The sequence below is a fragment of the Bidens hawaiensis genome, unplaced genomic scaffold, assembly GCF_021521415.1.
Source record: "Bidens hawaiensis isolate Kalapana, Puna unplaced genomic scaffold, B.hawaiensis_p1.1 tig00007738_1, whole genome shotgun sequence".
Classification (NCBI taxonomy): Eukaryota; Viridiplantae; Streptophyta; class Magnoliopsida; order Asterales; family Asteraceae; genus Bidens; species Bidens hawaiensis.
In genome coordinates this window covers 553,263-578,680 of record NW_027491537.1, presented here as the reverse complement: position 1 = coordinate 578,680, position 25,418 = coordinate 553,263, and the positions used below count along the sequence as shown (strand labels likewise).

Sequence of the window (25,418 nt, the reverse complement as noted above, 5' to 3'; positions counted from 1 at the left end):
TAGCCCCTTTTTCAACTTTTATATTTTGGGGTGTAGCACGTTACCATGTATCAATTAAGTTATTCATGATTACAATTCCGCAAACCAATTCACTATATGTCATGCATGTTATTGTTCCTTTCTTATTGTTTGTAAATTACGTGGAATATGTGCAATGTGTTTATTGTTTCATGGTGATCTGTATGCAAACGCAAACTCGAAGTGGGAGGGTCCAACGGGACGTACCCACGCCTCCTAGTAAGTCGACTTTAGGTCAAACCAACAACCGTATCATTTTCATCTATTACTCTTAGTAGGTTGACCTTGTGTTAATGCGAACGGGGTTTCCTTAGTAAATTTGGCATATGTCAAGCGAAAGAGAATATCATATTCTATTTTTTTTAGTTTATGATTGAGACGCTGAGAATATCATATTCTATTTTTTTTTAGTTTATGATTGGGACGCTATATCATGACACATAAATTTCGTTATGAAATCTCACCAACATTATTGTTCATAAAAATATATTATTTTAAACGTGTGGTAGGTTAAGGATCACTAAAGATTACAAGAAAATTTAGCTGAACTTTTGTTTATCATTAATGAATGATACTAATGTTATTCTATTTAAACAAATTGTGTACTTGTGTTGTAATAATAATAAATTAATTAATATTGTCACTTTAATAGTGTTACCGGCTTATGTCCAATCAACGGTATCGCCCCGGCGTATTTCTCCCACGGCCGGGGTGTTACACTAGCCATGGTTGCACCAGTTGTTAGAGATGGACCGAATAAAATTGTCTCGACGCCCTATGATAAGAAGTTGGCAAAACAACACAAGGTTACGATTCATAAGGTTGTATATTCATAAGGTTGTATGATGGTGGTGCATATACAACGACTTCGGTGGGTTGAGGTGGAGGTGGCTGTGTGGGTGGTGGTGGTTATGTATGGAGGTGGTTTTATGGAGAATAAAGATGAAGTCCCCGAGTGTTCTTAAAGATATCATATTTGAAGAAAATATGATGAAAATTGAGAGTGATAGTAAACATTTTGTTAGCTAGGAGTTTTTCCAACTAACAAGTGAAAGTTGTGAGTATTTAAATCCAGTATCTTACTTTAAATATGAATAGTTCAAGATTGTTATTAAAAAAATGGTAAAAATGTAATTAGCGATGCCTAAAATTACTAATTTTTCTTAATACTTGCATACACATGATGTGATGTTATCTATAGTAAAAGAAACTTTTAACTACCCATTGAATTGACTTGAAAACTGCAACACAGATCAAATAATTTTTGGGAAAATTCTCAAAATGATTCAAATGAGGAGAAAGAAAAAAAAATAATCCTAACTATATCAAGATTCTCAAAACAACCCTTAAAATATGTATTGAGAAGACGCATTGGGAAAATAAACGATCATATTTTTTTACCAGTCAAAATGTGACACGTGTAAAGGTACTGACACACCATACGAGATTTTTAAAAATCTCGTCTGGTCCGACCATATTTTTAAGTTAATTAACTTTTTAAAAAACCGTCTCTCCAGACGGTTTTTTATGTTTCTCGTCTGGTACGTTCAAATTATTATTAATCCTAACTTCATCTTCTTCATCTTCTTCTTCATACCTACAAGATCTAATACCCACCTTCATCACCACCGCCATCGTTATGGTGGCGGAGGCGGTGGTGGTTATAATGGAGATGGACGTGGCGGAGGACGTGGAGGTGGGTATGGTGGTGGTGATCGTTACGGCGGCGGAGGTGGTGGTGGTTACGGTGGTGGTTATGGAGGTGGTGGAGGCGGTGGTGGTTGTTTTAAGTGTGGGGAGGATGGTCACATGGCTAGGGAGTGTCCCAATGGCGGTGGCGGTGGTTACGGCGGTGGTGGCCGTGGTCGTGGAGGTGGGTATTAGATCTTGTAGGTATGAAGAAGAAGATGAAGAAGATGAAGCTAGGATTAATAATAATCTGAACGTACCAGATGAGAAACATAAAAAAACCGTCTGGAGAGACGGTTTTTTAAAAGGTTAATTAACTTAAAAATATGGTCGGACCAGACGAGATTTTTAAAAATCTCGTCTGGTGTGTCAGTACCTTTACACGTGTCACATTTTGACTGGTTAAAAAATAGAAAAAATTCCCTAAATTGCCCTTTTGATGAGAGAGAAAAGGCAAAATAGCACGTGAGATTTCAAATTCCAAAAATAGCCCACCAAATCCAACGTCCTCGTGAGTTTTTGAGATTGCCCGTGAGTTTTCGTGGACGAATAAAAATCTGCCATGTGTTTTCCATTTTCACCTACCACGCTATTTTTCATCCCAAATCTGTCTGAAGCGTTATTTTTCTCATCAAATATAACATAAAGAAAACCAACTTTAACGTGATGCTTCAAGCTGTTTCATTGGCAACGTGAGTTTTTAAATAAAACGATTCTTGTGGTTTTTTGAAATTCATCTCCAAAGATGAATTTCAAATGAATTTCGCATTTTAAGAAAAATCATTTTCTATCATCTTCATCCAACTCCAAGCTTCAATAATGGATTCTACCATCTTCTTCATCCAACTCCAAGCTTTAATAATGGATTTTATATCATCTTCTTTCTAACTCCAAGCTTTATTATTATTATTATTATTATTATTATTATTATTATTATTAATCCTCTCTATGTGCCTGATCAAGATTCCATCTTTTTTATTTTAACAATGAACCCATCCACCACCACCATAAATCACTCTAGATCCCATCACCACCACCCACCGAAATAATAACAAAAATGCCATAATCCACAACAACAAATGACCATTTTACCGTTGTGACCTTAACGCTGCCGTATCACTCGTCTGCAAGTCATGGTATCGTGCAGAAACATACACCAGATCCGACGTCTTCATCGGAAACTGCTACGCGGTGTCTCCACGCCGCGTCCCCGAATGGTTCACCCGCCATGGCAGGTCGGAATATGTTGCCGGCGATGATGGTGCCGGTGGCCGAAAAGATGATGAAGGTGTAAATATGATGAAGAAGATGAAGATGTTTTAGGTTTTTGGAAATTTACGAAATTCATTTGAAATTCGTCTTTGGAGATGAATTTAAAAAAAGCACAAAAACTATCTTTTTTGAAAAATCAAGTTGCCGACGAAAACAGCTTGAAACATCAAGTTAAAGTTGGTTTTCGTCAGGATAGATTTGATTTCAAAAGTAACGTTTCAGACAGATTTGAGATGAAAACTTGCGTGATAGGTGGGAATGGATAACACATGGCAGATCTTGATTGGTCCACGAAAACTCACGGGGGAAATCACAATGTCACGTGAATGTTGGATTTGGTGGGCTATTTTGGGAAATTGAAATCTCACGTGCTATTTTGCCTTTTCTCTCTCATCAAATGGGCTATTTTGGTAATTTTCTTTAAAAAATATGCTCATTTATTTTCCCAATGCGTCTTCTCAGTACATATTTTAAGAATTGTTTTGGAAATCTTGATATAGTTAGGATTATTTTTTTTTCTCTCTCCTCATTTGAATTATTTTGGGAATTTTCCCATATTTTTTTCAATAGAAATTAAGCCCCACCTTTCATTCTCTTTATAATAAGCATCAAATGAACCATGGAGAAATACCAGCTAAAAAATCAACATGGAGGGCACAACGCTGTTAACTGTATTCTTATTAATCTTGTCGTCATTCAACTTCATTCCAATACAATCATTCTCTTGTCCACCTGATCAAAAACAAGCACTTCTCCATTTTAAATCCACCCTCACTGCCATTATCAATCCTGGTTCTGATCTTGAATCATGGAAGTCGACTTCGGATTGTTGCTCTTGGGAGCGTGTTAGTTGCACCATAAGCAAAACTGTGTTGGAGCTCAACCTATCTTCCCTTATCCCTCCTTCGTATCCAGTTCCGGTGTTTTCTGACATCTTGAGTCCCCTTTTCCATATTCGGTCACTTGAACTACTTGATATTTCCTCCAATTCATTGCAAGGAGAGATTCCCGGAGTTGGGTTTGATAATTTCACCAAACTGGTTCACCTTGACATGCATGAAAACAGATGCAATGGCTCAATCCCCATCCAAGTTTTCAGGTTACTAAGTATACATTACTTGGACATGAGCTACAATATATTCTTGAGGAGAACCTAGGACCTGAAATAGGGTCTCTTCAAAATTTGACTACACTAGTTTTAAAAAGAAATCATTTCCATGGTCCGATCCCTTGTGAACTATTTGAACTCAAATCACTTCAATATCTTGATCTAAGTGACAATCAACTTGGGGGTGTTTTAAGCCCTAAGGTAGGTGAGCTTCAAAATCTTGAAGTACTTTTGTTGAAAGCCAATTTTCTTTCGGATAAAATCCCAAGAGAGATTGGATTAAGCGAGTTATGGGCATTGGCCTTACAAAAGAATAATTTCTTCGGTGAAATCCCAACTTCGATTATAAACATCAGGAAACTAGAAGTTCTAGATTTGTCAGGAAATTCTTTCACATCGCAAATTCCGACCTCCATAGGAACATTATCCAATATCACCGCGATTGACCTTAGCTACAACAAGTTTACAGGTCCAATACCACCATCGATTCAAAACTTGAGCAAGTTAGAGATTCTTCGGCTCCACGAAAACATGCTCACAGGAGAAATTCCAGCTTCGTTATTCAATATCACAACGTTAGAGACATTGTTCATTGGTGGAAAAAAGGACAACTTGATTTGGAATCACAAAGTTAATGTTGTTCCACGATGTAGTCTAAGAGAGATCTCTATGCCTTATTGTGAAATTTCTGGTCAAATTCCTGAATGGATCTCATTCCATAGAGATTTGTATTATCTTGATTTGAGCTTGAATAATTTGGAGGGAGGATTCCCATATTGGCTTACAAAGAGTAACTTTGAGGTCATATTCCTTTCAGATAACCACCTTAGCGGATCAATTCCGTCACGCATATTTGACAAGGTGCATCTGTTCTTTCTTGACTTATCCCGGAACAATTTTTCAGGGGAGTTACCGGCAAACATAGGCAATTCCAAAGGGATCGGCGGTCTTCTTTTGTCCGGGAATAATTTTTCAGGGAAAATTCCAATGTCTATTTCCTTGATTGACGATCTAAGGTTTATAGACTTTTCTAGAAATAGATTTTCTGGTGACAACTTACCTTTTTTTGGAGATAGTTTGTTGTCTCTAGATTTATCCTACAACAATTTCTCTGGTAAGATCCCGACAAACTTCCCTACAAGAATTAAAATTTAATATTTAAGTGGGAATAAGTTTTCTAGCAACATGCCTTGGAATCTATCTAAATTAGATCTTAAACTTCTTGACCTTCATGAAAACAATATCACTGGAAATTTACAAGATACTCTCCCTCAAAACCCAACTGTTGAAATTATTATCCTAAGAAACAATTCCCTTGAAGGGTATATACCTAGTTATATCTCCAACCTAAGTTCTCTCCGAATTCTTGATGTCTCCCATAACAACCTTATCGGAAGTATTCCTAAAGAGATAGCAAAACTTCCAAGAATGACCCATACGCTGAACATTTCAACACCATCACCCACTTCCCATTCCATTAAGACTTCCATTTTGGTGAGGACCCTGGTGACTTGATTGTGAATTGGAAAAAATCTTTCCAAGGCCTGGCATTCCGTAATCTTGACACCTACACTTTGTTGGATTTGTCACACAATAAATTACACGGTGAAATCTCGGCATCACTGGGAAATCTCAAAGCCTTAAAGCTGCTCAATATTTCACACAACAAGATTTCAGGACACATTCCAGTGTCTTTTGGTGATCTACAGAACATAGAAAGCTTGGATTTGTCCCACAATGAAATCTCAGGTTCGATTCCTCAATCACTAGTGAAGCTTAGCCAACTTACAGTTCTAGATGTGAGCAACAACATGCTGACAGGTAAGATTCCTATTGGTGGGCAAATGGACACCATGAATGGTTTTGAAAACAACACCGGTTTATGTGGAATGCAAATTAACATCAGGTGTCCTGAGAATGTGAAGTCCGTAGTGGGAAGTGAAAATGAAGATGAGAAACCACCATGGTTTTCATGGGAGGGAACATGGGTTGGTTTCCCGTTTGGGTTCTTCTCAACAATCTTGATCATGGGATACCTTCTGGATTTTCTTCGGCTTTTCTATACGTGGTGAAACTTTCTTTAGTGATCAATTCTTCATTAATTGATCTTTAAAATATTTGTGATCATACATACTTTCTTGTGATATGTACTTCTAACTAGTTCACTTTTCTAAACTAGCATTGCAGGTATATTAGTATTCCATCAAGATTGGTCATTCCGGTTTTATATACTGGTTCGATTTCAGACAAAATACTAATAATCTATAGATGCTTTCAAAAAAGTAGATTAATTTGTTGGTTCGGTTTTCCACGTTCGATTACATCTACTATCGATGTCCGATCATTTGCTCATGATCAAACCAAGTTTGTAAATAGATCACTTCATCATGAGAAGAAGTCAAGAAGATGAACCTCTTGGTTGGAACGTTCCCATAAACTGTTAATGTTACATATAAATATTACACAATATAGATTAAGCAAGCATACGAGACCAAATAAGTGATGTAAATAGTTTTATAGGGGTTAGATCGGGTACATATAAAATTAACATATTAAACATACAAATAACAAGAGTAATTATAGTTTTAAATCAAAGTAATTATGTTAAAAAAATAATATGGTGTAATAATAATTAATCTAGTTCAAAAGTTATAGTGTAATAATAATTATTTAAGGTTAGCATAATTACTCTGTTTATTTGTACATTTTTCACGATAAATGTTATTTTTATTTGATCCAAGCTCTTGTTTTATAAATCTTAATGGATTTTATAAAAGATAACATTACATTCAGGTTTCTTTTTGGGGAAAATTCCCAAAAAAAGTTCAAAACAAGAGAGAGATTCTCAAATTAATCCAAAAGTTTTCAAAATTCAAAATATAGTCTACTCAAAACCATTGGCGTCGATGCATTTAGATTCTCGCCGACGGTATTCATCTTCCGATAAAAGTTTGCCACGTGTAAAGCACATCACCTAACCCATGGGTTTTTGTTCTCAAATCTATCTTGGCCGATTGTTTTGGACTGAAATCCATCTTCACGAATTTAGATGGTTTTTCGTTGAAAAATATTTTGGCCGTGAGTTTTCAAATAACATATATTCCTCGTTTTTTTAAAATTCATCTTCTCAAATGAATTTCAATTGAATTTAAACTTCCGAGATGATTTTTGAAAAAGCATGAAAAAAATCCTTTTTCCAAATTTCTTAAGCGATAAAACACGATTAATTTGCACGAAATCGAGTTTAACTTGAGAATGAAACAAAAAGATGATTAAATTATCATTAAAATTAGTAAACACTTAACAAAAGTACAAGGATAGCCGGAGCTCTGTCTAAACATTATAAAAAAGTTCAATTATACATAATTTGAACATATAAATATAAAAGAATAAAACTAGTGTGGTTGAAGGTGGTTGCCAGATCTGAACTTGCAAGTGCTTCCGTGATGGTTGAAGGTGGTGGCCGGGGGGAGGTTGAAGATGGGGTAGTGGAGGTGCGACGGTTGTTTCCATCATAAAACAAGCCCGTAAATCAGGACCCATATCAACCACTTCAATCCGATCACCTCTATTAAATTTCATTCTTCTAGTTGAGAGCAACCAACCAAGATTCTTGTTAACTTATGAAAAATGCAAGTAATGAAGAGAATTGATAATTGAAGAGAAAAATAAGAGAAATAAAAGATCTTGTTGCATGCTTTTTCAAAAATCATATTGGAAGTCTAAATTCACTTAAAATTCATCTGAGAAGATAAATTTTGAAAAAACGCAGAATTCAAGGTTTTTTGAAAACTCACGACTCAGATAAATTTGACTTGAAAATTCACGGCCCTGTCTAAATTCGTGTAGATGGATTTTAGTCCAAAACAATCGGCCAAGATAGTTTTGAGAACAAAACCCAAGGGTTAGGTGAAGTTCTTTACACGTGACAGACTTTTATTGGATGATGAAAACCATCGGCTGGAATATGCATCAGCGCTAATGGTTTTCAGAGCATTATATTTGGAATTTTGAAAAGTTTAAACTAATTTGAGAATCTCTCTTATTTTAGACTATTTTCAGAATTTTCCTGTAGTCATCACTAAAACTTCAGGTACCTTCCCTATTTATATAAATTTACTGACTTTTGAGACAATTGGTTGTCAATCAAAATATGTCCACGAATCAACTAGAAGGGTATTTTTGTCATCCCACAGTTTCTGCGCAATTCTAGCTCACCCAAATATCGTAAAATGCTTAAATAAAGTGTCAATATCCAACGATAGACAATAACATGAGAAAATTGTCTACTTATGAACTCTAGGGGCATTTTAGTCATTCTACAATTCCGTTTCAAGTTTCTGTTACTAGAGGATTACATACAAAATATTAAAGATATCATTTTGGTATCTTAATGCCAGCCAAAAAAACCGTAGAATAATAAAATAGCCATGAATAAACTCTAGGATCATTTGAGTCATTTTCTGTCACCCAGAGTAAACTGTAAGCTGATGATGGTCAACTTGAATCAAGCAAATATGGAACAAAATATAAATTATTATTGGCTTTATTATTTATGTGTGTAGATCCAAGTTCATTGATTAATGTGTAAGAATAAGGATATATATATTTATATATGGCCATCATTATCATTTATATAATTAAATCAAAATATTAAATTATACCTTATTATTATATTAGCTAGGTAATTGTTGATGGACCAAATTACCATTTCTTGCTAATCAAGGGTTTCCCCTTGGGTGTATATAAATATATGGAGAGGCTAATTAACATCATATGACATAACCCTAAACCTGACACAAAAGTTCGTCACCCTCTCTCCCTTTATATTATTTGGTTTCTCAATAACCCTAATCCCCATCACTAATATACATCCTAAAGGAGAACTCGACCAAGCTGACTATCATGTCGTCTGGATCTTTCTTATCAGCCGTGGCTTCTCTCTCTGCTGTGACAGGTATGTTTTAGTTATAGGTTTATCATATTATTCATGTTTTCCATTACCAACGTCAAGAACTGATCAACATGTGGTATCAGAGCGATGTTGATTAATCAGTTCTTCATGTCTTCCATTAACTCAGGATCTTAACCGGAAAACATGAACTAAAATCTGATAAACCCTAACACTGTTTTTTATTATTTTGAACTCAATGAAATCATTTTTTCATGTAAACTGTTTAAAATCTTTGAACCCGATTTCATGACTAATTTTTTTAAAGAATCATGGTATTTTTTTTTCTCGTTGGTGTTCTTCGTGTTCATCTCAATTTTCGGATAATAACACATATTTTGATTTAAAATTCGAATTAGGAGGTGTTTTTTTCTTTATTTTGGCTAAACTTTATTTTCAAGTTATTTCAAAATATAACTAATTAATAAAAAGATATATTTTGAAAATAATTAAATTTTAAAAATAAAGTTAATCCCTTAGAATTTTGGATTAAAATATTATTGTCTAATATTGTATTTTGGGTTTTAATGTTAACTGAGAACTAATGAGAATTAATATTTTGTACACAACAACTAACAATGAGTCTTACGTCTTGTTTTGTTAAATCAAAGTCGGTTAATAATAATAATAAAAATAAAGTCCAATACGATGACTCAAAATGCACAAGTTGTGGGCTTATATTTCATTGATTAAATACGGCAAATTATGTTATTATTATTTTAAGATTATCCGACACTCTAATTAGTGATTAAAAATATATACTTAACATTGAAATTAAGTATGACCCGCGCTAACAGTTGGTTTGCTGTTAACTAATTAAATGTTTGTGAACATTAAGTTTTTAAAACATAAAATGCTTAACTTGAATGAATTTTTAATGTATCACTTCTGCCCAAAGGTGATGTGTTACATCAATCTGTCATTCAAGTCTAACTTAAGCTTTTGTTAGTTTTGCCTAACATGATTTAAATGTATCATTTCTGCCCAAAGGTGTTATGATACATCTATATCAAGCAAAACTAACTCGTGCATGATTAAAATGGTTGTCTCACTTTTGCCCAAAGGTGATGTGTTACAATTGTTTTGCACATATACTTAAGTAAAATTTAATTCCGCCCAAAGATGATTTATCTTTTATTTAAGTAGAATTTTATTAATTATATAGTCTATTAATTTGATGTTAATAATAGACATATCACATCTTCAATAAAATATAATATAAAATATGATGATCCTCACATTAATGATCCTTCATTAATCTAATGATCATAAAATTTAATCTATCTCACTTTAATATCCTATTACATTCTCACTATAATATTCTTCCTATAAATTAATAATTCATTCAAATTATTCACTATAATCTCAATCCTAATATGTTTTGTTTCATAAAGAGTTTCATTAACTTTTAGCTCTTATCGTTTTTGGTTATCCCTCAAGACATGACCATCACGTTGCTCATTCTAATAATAGCAATAAAGAAGAAATCTAGAGCATGACAAATGAGATGAGTCAAATATAATGTCTCTTATGATAATCAATAAACTCATGCTATCAAATAGAGTTATTCTAGATTTAGTTTTCCCTAAAACTAATCTAATATATAGAAAATAACCAAAATAACCCTTAAGATGCGTGCATTCCTTCTAAATTCTAACTATAAGGTTAAATGGCATTACTGAATACGTCATAATATACAGTTTTATGACCCATAAAATTAAGGGCTCACAAATGAAAATAAGTAAAATTTTCTAGTACATTATATATTAAAATTTTCAATAGTACAAGTTGATGTCTTAAGAATCAACTATAACACTCAAAAATATCAAAAGAAAATGAGTGCGTTGATTAGCGACATATGTACAAGAATGGAAAAATGTATGGTACTAGAAAGTAAGATGTTATTCAACTCACTTCCATTAAATAAAACCTAAAAGAGGATAATACTAAAGTTCATGGACAAAATACAAATATTACTTTCAGCTTTAAGTTCTCTAAAGAGAAGTCTCGCTGCAAATATATGTCATTAGATTATGCATAAGCATTAAGACTATCCATAATTCAAAAGAACAACCGGCTAAATTGATAGTTGTATATTAATGATATTTAAGTCTGCTAATCCTAATATTCCCATTAACACATGATTGGTTGAGTCTAGTTCTATATGTTTATCCCAAAATCAACAAATAACTAACATGAGGATTAGTGACAAATTTAAATGTTAAGGTTATTGGAACCATGATAAACTGTCTTCAAATTACGCTTTATGATACCTTAAATGTTCTGGAGATTAATCAGAATTTAGTGTAAATACTTAAGATACATTATGACAGTTATAAGGTTTGCATAGCCAACATAAAGTCACTATTACCTTAAACTCTCATATGATTTGTTATCAATATTTGGATTAAAACATTTATGAAATACAGCTAGATGATACTATATACTTTCACAACTTTTGTTATCATGCAAATAAAAATTTAACAAAAGACATATGAGACATATAAAATTCATCCATTAAAACCAAATTTCATGAGAAATCATGACATGGTTAATGAGGGTGATTTTTCATATAATCTCACTTTTAGTGATTTTAAATCATGTGTTAGATGTCCTAAACATTGTTTGGCTTAAGAAATAAGTATGGGTCCACTAGAAGTTATCTTCACTTACATTAGTGGAACTTATTCAAACGGAATATTCAGACATAATTATTTTATCATTTAAAAGGCTATTTACTTGTATCTAATCTGTCTTCTATCATTCATGGTCTTAAAGAGATCCATTCATATATACTTAATATGATTTCTTCTAAATATGTCCCTAAGTTTCTTATGACACATAAAGGAAATCAAATTAAGTCTAACGTATGTATGACAAATTCCCACATCACGTACATCATTAAAACTTCTCATGTAGTTTTTCTAGAGATATCGAATATTAGTGGGAGCCTTAAGTGTCTCAATCATAACTTGCAAGATTTGCAAGAGGTGAGGGAGTGAACACTTGATATTACCTTAATTACACCTCTTGTACAAGACACTACTCCATCACAACACTATTCCATCAAAACTTATCTCTGTAGAATTTACTATTACTACTCTTACAAAAGTTTCGGTGTTTCTTAAATGTGGGCATACTCCGATTTCTTACTAACTCACAATAGAAACTACGGCGACTTACATTGTTAACTCGTTTTACTATTAGAATCTATTGGTCTTTAAATATTGACCCTAAGCATGCAAATTTTCCTAAAGGCTCCTAAGGTCAGTGGGAGCAGTAAAAGTCCTTATAATGACTTGCAAGAAGTACAAGAGGTGGGGGGAAGAGAGTCATTAAATTTTACTCTATATTTAAACTCCAATTGCACCTCTTGTACACCATACTGCACCAACTCTTACATACTTAGAATCCTAAAAATGATAGCAACCTAAACAAGAGCTAATCCATAAAATCGAGACTTTTAAAATTACCCAATAATCAACTCAGGAGGCCATCTAGGTTTTAAAACCTACTAACACTGATGATTATGTAACCTACCTAACTAAAGTTGAAATGGATGTTGGAAAGTTTAATGATCCTACCCCTTATAATTAAACCATTAGCATCAATCATGATTGACTCCATAAGTCAGGCTAACGTTTTGAGATTTGGTTGAATCACCTAAGAGTGTTTATAACTAAATTAAATCCCAATACGAAACGTTAAGACAATAAGAAGCACGATTGATTGTTAAATGTTATATTCAAGGATAAACCAATTATCAAAGAATCTTCTTACCTATATTACAAAAGATTTCTTTAAGGATCATTATTGTTCTAGAAGCTTATAATAGTTACGAGCTACATTTGATGAACATTAAAACAACTTTCCCTAACAATCAGCTTATATATTTATATGTTCATAAAACAACCTAAAAGTTATAAACTGAAGGTCAAAGAACATTTAGTCTATAAGTCAATAAAATCCATATATGGGTTAATGCAAACATCAAAATATGATGAAATATTTATACAACTATTTTCATAAAAAAAAACAAAAAAAAACAAGTGGATTAATGTACCTACCTCGAGATGAGTGGGAGCAACTAAAAACAAAACTTGTCCTTAAATAGATGACATTCTTCTGACAAGTATATGTTACATGAGTCAAAGCATTTTCACACATACTTTGATATTATAGATCTAAGAGATACTCCTTACACATGTAACAAACAGTATTGCTCTACTTTAGAGGATAATAGGATCACATAGATTATTTTCTTATGCTTCATCAAGTAGAAGCCTTATATAAGTTCAAGTCTATACTCGTTTAGATATTACTCAAATTGCAACACACTAGATATGTCTAGATTAATGTGAAGCATTTAAAAGAGTATTAAAATATCTTTAAGAGAAACGAAAGACTAAAATTTAGAAGAAGAAGTGAGAATTCAAACCGGTTGATTACTCTAAAACTTTGTTATATTCAAATATAACATAATGTAATTTTCGGGATATATTCTTATGTCAACAGATAAATCTATCTCATGGAGGAGTCATAATGAACTGATAACAACAATCTAAATTTTAATGGCATAATATGTAATCACAAAGCAATTGTCAATAAATTTTGTTGAAAAGTTATCATTGGACTCACAAGTTATTAACTCCATATAAATTATATATTGAAGACTTATTGTGATAAAGTCAGCTACCATGTTTTTTCAAACAGTAACAGTTCGAGAGGTGATGCATTAAATTTCGATTTGAAATACATTAATCGTTTATGAACAAATTAAGGAAATTACATTTTCATATCGAATACATTCATGATATGCTTAAGGATCCTATAACCAAATGTCTGTCACCCATAAGTCTTATGAAAGCGCTTATAATAAAGACGGGATTATTAATGACCATGTAACTGTATATCGTTAAATGAATGACTAATTATTAACTTTCCTCATCAAATTTGATTTTGTATGTCTCTTAATATGTTCTGCATGCATAATGACATATAGAAAAATTAGTATACAGATCAAATATTTGAAGGGCTTACTTATAAAATTTTGATCATAACTACTTAGGTTTTAAATAAGGACTGCAGTATGATTAATGTGGGTCTTGAGCTGATGTTCAATTCAATGATTGTATTTCTCTGCTCCAGCTTAAGTTTAAAGCTAAAATGAGTGTTAAAATCTGCAGACTAATCTAATGCTCATAATAAATGATTACTCGGCCAAGTGGGAGAATGTAAGAATAAATATATGGATATATATATTTATATATGGCCATCATTATCGTTTATATAATAATTAGATCAAAATATTAAATTATACCTTATTATTATATTAGCTAGGTAATTGTTGATGGACCAAATTACCCTTTCTTGCTAATCAAGGGTTTCCCCTTGGGTGTATATAAATATATGGAGAGGCTAATTAACATCATATGACATAACCCTAAACCTGACACAAAAGTTCGTCACCCTCTCTCCCTCTATATTACTCGATTTCTCAATAACCCTAATCCCCATCACTAATATACATCCTAAAGGGGAACTCGACCAAGCTGACTATCATGTCGTCTGGATCTTTCTTATCAGCCGTGACTTCTCTCTCTGCTGTGACAGGTATGTTTTAGTTATAGGTTTATCATATTGTTCATGTTTTCCATTACCAACGTGAAGAACTGATCAACATAATGAACATATGAAACACAAGTTTGGGAAGTACAAAGAAAATATGAAGTTAGGCGAACCGTTTATCTTATGTATTTCTATGTTACAGACACTTAGAGTTGATTAACCATATTTTGATGTTAATATTATTTCATTGCGATTGCTGTATAATGAGAAATAAAATTTTGATCACTAGTTATAAATGACCAAGTTTGTGCTGCCGCAACGCGTGGGCTCTTCCATTATGATTTTAACGAACTGACATAAACGAACACGAACATGTTATTTTTTAAACGGACGATCTTGAAAACAAATATTTGTTCGATTAACTATCCATGCTCATGTTTGTTTAATTGCTTAAAGTTATATGAACGAACAGGATCATATCCTTGTTCGTGTTTATTCTGTTCGTTTACAAGGACGCGGATTAACTTGATAGCCCATGTTTTATTGCAAGGCAATATTAATTCTGAATAGCAGTTCCGTGCGGAGCCTTTAATCCTTTATTGCTATCAGAGTTTACTGAATTTAATTAAGTCCTTTCCAAGTTCACACCTTTCCGACCCAGGTTCCAACTTTAATTTCCCGCTGTTTGTTGATTTTTTGATTTCGTATTTGTTCAATTGTCACTCAGTGCATCAACTAGAATCCTGAGAAACTCAGGTGCCACTTATGCTCCTGTTGATTTAGGGTTTTATACATGCATATACATGTTGTTAGTTGATTTAGGAAACACGAGTGTAACTCATGAACTTGATGTTTGAGAATTTGGTTAAAATTTGATGAGTGATATAAGGTTTTGATGATTACGTCCCCACCGCAATGGGCGGACTCTCCAACTAGAATACAACTAAAACAACAAATAATTGATTATGAACCTCATATACAAAGAAATGAAGACAACTGACTTGACAACTTGCCAATAATAAAACAAGACCAAACTTGTAGTTTACTCTTATTTCATAGAAATTATAGCTAGATGCTTACAACAATATTATTTCCAGTCCTATAAAAGGATACAATTGTTATTATCAATTACTAGAAGTCTTGAGCTCGTGACGTGTTATTGAAGGAACGTAACCTTGTGCTTTATAAATTACAAAAATAAAAAATAATTTATAAAACATTTTTAAAATCATTAGTCTCAACTCTCCCCGATTAAACCACAAAATAAATGATACTGAACCACAAATATGAAGAAACTATGAAAATTGACTTAAACAAATTCCCAACAATAAAACAAGACCAATTTGTAGTTCACTCTTATTTTCATAGAAAATTATATAATACTCGCAACAATATATATTACTTTCAGTCCCATAAAACGATACACATGTTGTTATCGATCACTTCAAGTTGCGACCTTATGATGTGTCGTTGAAGCAAGATCGGCCTCATGCTTTAGAAATTTTTTTTGAAAAAAAAGATATAATCATTTATAAGACCTTTTTAAATTTAATCACTAGTCTCAACATCCACAAAATAATTGATACTGAACCACAAATATGAAGAAACTATGAAAATTGACTTAAACAAATTCCCAACAATAAAACAAGACCAATTTGTAGTTCACTCTTATTTTCATAGAAAATTATATAATACTCGCATCAATATATATTACTTTCAGTCCCAAAAAACGATACACATGTTGTTATCGATCACTTCAAGTTGCGACCTTATGATGTGTCGTTGAAGCAAGATAGGCCTCATGCTTTAGAAATTAAAAAAAAAAGATATAAATCATTTATAAGACCCTTTTAAATTTAATCACTAGTCTCAACATCCACCGATAAAAACTACTAAAAACAATTAACTTCAGCCACATGTACGGATTAAAACCACAAGCAAATGATTGTGATTATACCCAAAAAATAGAAAATTTTAATGGAAGTGAATAAAAACATATTGTCCATACTTGTAGCTCACTCTTATTCCGACCATATACATACTACAATATTCTTTTCATTATAATAAAGGACATGTGTGTTATCAATTACTTTCTCTCTCATGTGATGTGTCACAGAGAGAAAAATATAAGCATTTTAAAATATATTTTTTTGAGAACATTAGTCTCAACAATTGAAACACTAGAAATAATTTATCTGAACACACATACAATTAAAACTACTAACAACTGATTATTAACATTTATCAGAAAATACAAAGGAAGTGATCAAACTAAATATCTCGCCATTTTAGTCTTTAGATACTTAAAATAATACTAAATAATATATATTCAGTGCACAAAAGAAACACACATTTTGTTATCAAATTAACTGACATTTTTAATATGATTAGTGTCAACCATTTAATTCAATCAAAACAATTGGTTTTTGGATTACAGATACAAAGGAAATGAGTGAATAGAGTAAGTCAACGTGTGGATGAATAAAACAAGATAACAAGATCACTTATAACTTACCAAAACAATTTATTTAAATCAGAAATACAAACAAAATCTATCTACACTACTACAGAAGATGTTCCTTAGAAGCGGTTTTTATAAAGATATACAGCCGCATGATTCTTTCATTTACAATTCAAGAATATAAATACAGAATACAATGCCACCAAATAGGAAAGGATTTAAATTACACAGGAAACATATAATGATAAAATTCTATCTAAAAATAACAATTTAATTTGAACATTTAATCGGTTGGCGGGACACCGGGTTGTTCGTTAATATGCCCTCGCAAGATGGACGACCGAGAAGTAAGGCCAATCTTGGAAAGAAGATTATGGAAACGTAGTTTGAGTAGGGGTTTGGTAAGAGCGTCGGTAAGTTGATCGTCACCTGAGATGTGAGTGACACGAATAGTGCGTTGTTGTACCTTTTCCCTTACAAAGTGAAAGTCGAGTGCAAGATGTTTCATACAGGAGTGAAATACCGGGTTGGCCGAGTAATTCGTGGCACTCAAATTAGCACAATATATAGTTAGCGTAATAATGGACTCATAACCAAGTTCTGATAACAGAGAGATAATCCATTGTACTTCTGTTGTGGTGGAGGCTACAGCTCGGAACTCGGCTTCGGTGGAAGATCTAACCAAAGTTGGTTGTCGTTTGGAAGTCCAAGCAACCGGATTAGAGCCTAAGTAAACAATGTAGCCCATAGTACTACGATAAGTGTATGTGTCACTAGCCCAGTCAGCGTCAGTGAAAGCATGTAGATGTAGTGGGGAATTGTGTTTAAAAAACAAACCGTGGTGGAATGTGCCATGGAGGTAGCGAAGCAATCTCTTGAGGGCAGCCCAGTGTATATTGGTGGGTGAATGCATAAACTGAGAAAGTTTGTTAACAACAAATGCAACGTCAGGCCGTGTAAGGGATAAGTATTGCAAAGCACCAACAAAGGCACGATATTGGGTGGGTAGGGGGAGAGGTGTGCCATCAGTAGGTGTGAGGCGATCCGAAAAAGACATTGGGGTGGTTGCCGGCTTGCAATCACTCATGTTAGCTCGTTTTAACAAATCAAGAATATATTTGGATTGGGAAATTAATAGACCATTTTTACTGGGAATGACTTTGACACCTAAAAAGTATGAGAGAGAACCGAGATCTTTAAGAGAGAAACGGGAAGCAAGTGAATGAATGAAACAATTAACAAGAGAGATGTCAGGACCAGTAAGGATAATGTCGTCAACGTACACGAGAAGATAGATGGGAGATTTGGTGATACGATTGATGAATAGAGAGGGATCGGAGATGGTTGGTTTGAAGCCAACCGAAAGGAGATATGATTTTAATTCATCATACCAAGCTCTTGATGCTTGACGAAGGCCATAGATGGCCTTGTTTAGTTTGAAAACATGATTCGGCAAGGAAGGATCGGCGAAGCCGGGTGGTTGAGACATATAAACGTCCTCGGTTAACGTGCCTTGTAGGAAAGCATTATTTATATCAAGTTGGCGAAGACACCATTTTTGAGAGGTGGCTAAAGATAAAATAAGGCGGAGAGTGGCATGTTTAATAACAGGACTAAAAGTCTCAACATAATCTAAACCAGGACGTTGATGGAAGCCTTTTGCTACTAAACGAGCCTTTAGGCGGTCAATAGTGCCATCCGGTTTTAATTTTGTGCGAAAAACCCATTTAGAACCAACGAGGTTGGGTGCCGAATCGAGTGGAACAAGGGACCAAGTATCATTTCGTGCAAGAGCATCAAACTCATCATGCATGGCCTTAAGCTAAAGCGGGTGTTTGAGAGCTTGAGTAACAGTTATAGGTTCGTTAGGGTGAGAAGGAGAAGCATTATATAGCACAAAACTTTCATTATGAAATTTTGGGTTCGGTTTGCGGGTACGAGCGGGTTTAAGAGATGTGGGATTGTTATTTGATGTAGAAGTATATGAGTTGAGATCTGTGGGCAGGGAAGGAGTTGTTTGACTTTGAGGCGAGTGTGGAGTGGGGGAGATTGGGCTAGGAAAGGTACTGGTTGTTTGTGGTGTTGGGCATTGAGGAACGTGGATTGATTGGAGTATTGGGCTAGGAGAAGTGTGGGATGGGTCTTGGGAATTAGATGGAGAGTTAACAATAGGTTGGTGTGTGGAAGAGTCGTGTTGATTTCCAATATTATTATTAATGTTTTGGTTATTATTGGGAGTTGAAGATGTCCCGGGTGGAATTATGGGTTGGTGAATCGGATTAATTTGGACGGAAAGGGGGAGCCAATTATCCGGGTTCGGAGATGGAGGAGTTGAGGTTTGCGATAAAGTTTCATATGGGAAGTGAGTTTCTACAAAATGAACATGGCGAGAAGTATATACTTTATTTGTTTGAGGATCTAGTAGATAGTAGGCACTTTGGGTGGATGAGTAGCCAACAAAAATGCATGGTTTAGATTTAGATTGAAGTTTGTGAGAAGAGTATGGTCGGAGCCAAGGGTAAGAGAGGCAACCAAAACTACGAAGTTTTTCATAATTTGGTAATTTTTGAAACAATCGAGAGTAAGGAGAATCATTTTGAAGAGTGGAAGTAGGAAGACGATTTATTAAGTAAGCGGCGATGGTGACGGCAAAAGGCCAAAATTTGAGGGGCATTTTGGCATGGGTTAGAAGAGTGAGACCCGTTTCGACTATGTGACGATGTCGGCGTTCGGCATAGCCATTATGTTCGGGCGTATGTGGTGGAGAGGTGAGATGAGAAATGCCACATGAAGCGAGAGAAGCGAGTTTTACATATTCTCCTCCATTGTCGGAGTATAGTTGCTTGATCTTGGTTTGAAAGTAATTTTCCACTAACCTTTGAAAATGAATAAAGGTTGTGAGGGAGTCTGATTTGTGTTTTAATGGGTATATCCAAATGTATTTGGTAAAGTGGTCTACAAAAATAATATAATATTTGTATCCATTAATGGAGGTGACGGGTGAAGACCATACATCAGAAAATATTAGGTGTAAGGGAGCACTTGAAGTAATGATGGAAGAATGAAAAGGAAGTTTATGACTTTTGTTGATGCAACATGAGTTACAAGAGTCATGAAGATTGGTAATTGAGGGAACGAAAGAAGATATTTTTTGTAAAACTTTAAAATGAGGGTGACCTAAACGGTGATGCCAAAGCGAAGCTTTATTTGATTGTAGAAGGAAGGCTTGAGGTTGCGAGGTCGGTCGGAGCTCATATATTCCTTGGCTACTTGTCCCTTGGAGGAGAGGAACATTGGTACGAGAATCTTTGATAACAAAGTTCAACGAAAAGAATTGGACCGTTACATTTACAATTCAAGAATATAAATACAGAATACAATGCCACCAAATAGGAAAGGATTTAAATTACACAGTGCACATATAATGATAAAATTATATCAAAAAATAACAATTTAATTTGAACATTTAATCGGTTGGCGGGACACCGGGTTGTTCGTTAATAGTTTTTATGCGCCTTAGAGGCGGTTATCGCTTCTAATAGATTTTTAGTTTCGTTTGAAGCGGTTTTGTTTATTCAGATTTATTTTGAAGCGGGCTTTTCTTTGAAACGGTTTTCACTTAAAAACCGCTTCTAACACTCAAATAAATCCAGCTATATTTAACAACTCTGAATACAAATTAATCCAGCTTATACAGCTCTGATTATATACCAAAATTATACAAATTAAAGAACATTATTAATCAAAATCAAACATGAGCATACAAATATATATATATATATATATATATATTTCCAAAATCATACAGAATTTCAAAATTCGATCAAAAGAACGAACATGATACAAGTTTTCAAAATTCAACGATATCAAAAAGCGAACATGATGAAAAGCATACAAATCTAATTTAAAGTGGGAGTGTTCGCAAACAATCTATCAAAAACGGCGGCATTACTCCCATGATGGTATCATCAATCTCCTTGAGCTTAATAAATCCCGAGTCATGCCAAATCTAAACCAAATAAATAAAATTAGAATAACTGAACAAAACCACTCTTATATATACGAACCCGACAAACGTTAACAAAAACAACCCAATCCAAAACTAACCCGGAACAAAAAGCATGACCTTCCTTTTAAGTTTAGCTCTAAAACCGAACCCGACCCAAACAAACCCAAGCCCGAATAACCAAAATATATATTGTAACTAATCCCAATTGAATAGAATACCCTTGGACTAGAATATTTGGTTTTTAGAATAACAAACCCAACTTGGGAACTAAAGAAAACTGCAAAACTAACCTAACATATATATATATAGTGTAATAAATAAATTATTATTAATAATTAGAAAATGCTTACATTGTTGGGGAAATGATCACGATAATGATAAATAAATTCGAAAATATGCTTTATGACCATATATCCACATTCCCAACTGCATGGTTGTTGCTTGCACTACAATAAAAAAATACACTTAACTAGAAACCAATTAGCAAAAACTAAAAAGATAGAAAAAATAGAAAGTATACCTGAACCATTTTCCATGTAAACATTTTCCCTAAAAGCTTCTCGAATTATGTTCGTATGAAGATAATTTTCTTGGTCCTTTACGCCTTTTATTGAGTCTAAAATAAATACTTCTTTACGTTTAGGGGAAATTATAAACAAGATCGAATGACCCCTACAAAAAGATTATAGAATAATTTGATAAACATGTAGTCATAAACTATATAAAAATTAGTTGAAAGACGTAACAATAAAATATGTATTACTATGCCAAATGGGGAGCAAGCAAATAATCTTTATCTTTATGAAGACTAATTACGTTGATAATGTGACGTTTAACTTTTTCGGGTTCAAGTTGGCACAAACGTGCGGTGATAAAGTCTGTGCTTAGAAAACCGCATGGCCTACCTAAACGAATAGACTCCTCGTAAAAATTCCCTTAAATTAAGAAAAATAAACATTATAAAATTAATAAAGTCAATAATATATAAAACTGGTAAACTGTAAAAAAAAAACTTACATTTCAAACCAATTTACGAGGGTGATATCAAGCCACCCTTTTGCAAATACTTTTAAAATGACCTCATACTCAAGCCAATTTGATGTTACCATGGAAAACATGCCTTCAGGTGTAGAAAACTCTACTGCATTAGATTCCCGTCGAACATAACGATGTAATCGGTCAACCAAAGTTTTAATCCTTTTTGATCGGTTTTTGATTACCTTCAAAGATTTATCTATTTCTTTGGCCTGCCTTTCTTCATCAGTTTGACCGGTTTTCTTCACCTATGGTTGTTCAACCTTAGCTTTTTTTGGAAGCGGTTGAACTTGATCATCTTCCTAATCAGTCCACTAAAACAACAAACAATTTGTTATAATCGAAACACACACACATATGGGGTTGTAAACGAGCTCGGTTCATTAGCTTATGAGAGCTCGACTCGTTTCAAGCTATGGCTCGGATTGACCCGACCAATTATTATTAAGTTATTGTAAAATAACCAAATTAAAAAAAAACATTATACATGCCCAACTATTACAAGTAAATGTACAACACAACATGTATGTTTTTAAGGTGAACAGAAGAGGTTGCTGTTCGGGTTGACCCGACTAACCCGAAAGTTGATCGGGTTGACCCGATTAACCCGGTCCGATTAACCCAAAACCTGATCGGGTTAACCCGATTAATCCGAAACCTGATCCGGTTGACCCGACTAACCCGGTCCGGTTAACCCGAAACCGGAGTATGACTAAAAAGAAGTGATTTATTTCTAGAGTATTGACAAATTCATTATTATCAACAGTAGGATTATACGAATAATCAATTTTTCTATATTGATCGTCTTGGGGTGAAGATGGTATATAAGGTGAAACGTCATCATTGTGCCTCGAGTCACTCGCTGATTGGTTGGGTGACGCGGCGTCTTTTATCTACAATTAAACATGTAATATACATTAAATAATAATAATAATAATAATAATAATAATAATAATTTTATTATTATTACCTTTAAGGTGTTTATGAGCCACTGAACACATTTACCAAGGGTGTGACTCATTACACTAATTTTATTTGAGCATGTTTGATTGGGGACCAGAAAACCCACATACTGTGGCGTGGTAGTATCAACTTTTACAATCAAACAAGCCTCGTTTATGAGAATGTCTTGTACGATACTATCCTCTGAAGTAGGATATACCCGTTCTTCAGCAATGACTATTTTCATAGACGGATCAAAGTGCATAAACAATTCACACGCACGTATATCCTGCAAAAACAAAAAATTAAATAAACATATATATATATATATATATATATATATATATATATATATATATATGCGTATGTGTCACAACCAAATTAACCAAATTATATATATTACCTGAATAACTGCATGGTCGATATAAGACGCACAACTAAAATCACGAGAACATGGGGTCACGTCTACACTTTGGCTCTCTCGATTCAAGTTAACCCTCTCAATATCGCAATCACCTTTAAACAATACTCCAACAATATGTGATGCACCTATAATATTAAATTAATATACTAGAATAACATTATAATATTAAACTAAACTAGCTAAACAACCAGCCGCATGAATATACTAATCTTGATTTGTTCTATTATGTACTATAAAAAAATTATACAAAATTGTAAATAAATTAAATTAATATACTAATTTAAAATTAAATTAATATACTAATCTTGAATATGTAAGTGGAGTTAAACGATCGAGTAAACATATTTTCGATATGTTATTTGTAAAATAAAGTCAACCCTTTATCGATCAAACAGCCATTAACACAAGCTAATAAAACTCCATTCAGGTTACCTCATCTGGTCATAACCCTGTTTTGAGCAAACAACTGTGTCCACTTACTAATCTTGATTTTATTAGTTTAGTTCAATTAGTATTAAACTAACTATAATAAAATTTCCTAAAAATGTATTAACTAAAGAAAACAAATACAAATAGAATAAAAAAAATGTCATTACCTACTACGCATGAATATAGCCACGTTCGGCCGCCGTGCTCTGGTCCAAAACATTCTGTTATTGGATTAGACCTCCTTTCATAATATGTTCCGTCTTCTTTCATCCTTTTCTCAGGATGTCCCTTCGAAAAATTATAAATGTTATAACAAAGAATGACATTATACTTATAAATGTGTGTGTATAAATTTACCAATTTGTCAACTTCGTCATCTATTGCATCAGTTTTATACAAGCCGGTATCTTTGTCTTTTCCTGCTCTAGCTGCTGCAAACAATTTAGAACGAGGATCTTGCAAAACTTCAAGATGTGGATTAACTGACACGAGTTGAGGCCATAAATGATCCATGTTATCCCACAATCTACTCAGTCCGCCACGTCCTGTTTTAGGGTGGTTTTTCTGTGCTTTTGCACTTTTGCTTGTTTTTTCTTGTTTTTTCATGTATTATCTGCACAAAAAATCAACATTTATTTATTAGTTTTGCAAAAAATATAACAATTAATTTATTAATTTCTACACATACCTTGAATTCCTCGCTCAACCTGTACTCTTTGAACGCTTGCCACTTTGACTTATCAAGAAAAGGATAAGCTGTAAAAGGGTCGAGCCCCGTATACACGAAGTCTCGTGTAAGAAGACTTCGAAAGTTGGTACAATTTTTCACAGCTCTTCTAATCATGACATTCTTTGGCTTATCGTTTTCAATTTTCCAATGAGCCTAATCATTTAAAAATCAAATGTTAAATGAAATAATTAACAAATATTTCATGTTTAAAAATTAACAAATACTAATTACAATACCTTCATTTCCAACCATAGTTTTTTAATTTGTCTAGTTCATCATCACCAGCATCAGTTTCTAAATTGTTAAACATGTCATTTAAATTTTCGTTGGTGTCATTTATTGAATTACGTTTATCGTCATTCTCTAAATTATTTGACGACGTGCCACGATCACCAAGTGACTCCCCGTGCATTGACCAACAAGTGTATCTAGGCTTAAAACCATGAGTCATCAAATGAAACTCTATTTCATTGATATTATCAAATCTTTTGTAATTTTGACATTCCCTACAAGGACACCAAATCATTTCATCTCCACATTTCACTTGATTATCTTTGGCAGCCTTAAGAAAACCTTGAACGCCATTTATATATGTTTTGCTAGTAGTTGGAATTACGATCCATCTGAAAAGAAAATAACAAATAAATATATGTATACGGTGTAAATCGGTGCTCTAAGGCGGCGGATCCTAACCCGCTATTTGAAAATTATATCTCGTATGTATACATTTTAACAAGTTGACTATTTAAGAAAAAATCGGCAGCATTTCCCCTCAACTCCCC

At 33.6% G+C, this 25,418-nt stretch overlaps 1 protein-coding gene and 1 pseudogene across 1 annotated transcript; one reads left to right on the top strand and one right to left on the bottom strand.

The window, feature by feature from the left end:
* Positions 1 to 3,626: 3,626 nt before the first annotated feature.
* LOC143635896 (uncharacterized) lies at positions 3,627 to 6,190 on the top strand (annotated as a pseudogene).
* Positions 6,191 to 23,403: 17,213 nt separating this feature from the next.
* Positions 23,404 to 24,877, bottom strand: LOC143635911 (uncharacterized). Its single transcript, XM_077103623.1, has 3 exons — positions 24,264 to 24,877; positions 24,074 to 24,194; positions 23,404 to 23,602 (listed from the first exon to the last, which is right to left on the bottom strand). The coding sequence occupies exons 1-3, from the start codon at positions 24,510 to 24,512 to the stop codon at positions 23,424 to 23,426; spliced, it is 549 nt and encodes a 182-aa protein (XP_076959738.1). The 5' UTR covers positions 24,513 to 24,877; the 3' UTR covers positions 23,404 to 23,423.
* Between the last annotated feature and the right edge of the window lie 541 nt (positions 24,878 to 25,418).

Coding starts and splice junctions, on each gene's coding strand:
- LOC143635911 (XM_077103623.1), bottom strand. CDS start 24,512: ATGAAAAAACAAGAAAAAACAAGCAAAAGTGCAAAAGCACAGAAAAAC. Junction 24,195..24,263: donor ATGACGAAGTTGACAAATTG/GTAAATTTATAC, acceptor AATTTTTCGAAG/GGACATCCTGAGAAAAGGAT. Junction 23,603..24,073: donor GCTATATTCATGCGTAGTAG/GTAATGACATTT, acceptor TTAATATTATAG/GTGCATCACATATTGTTGGA.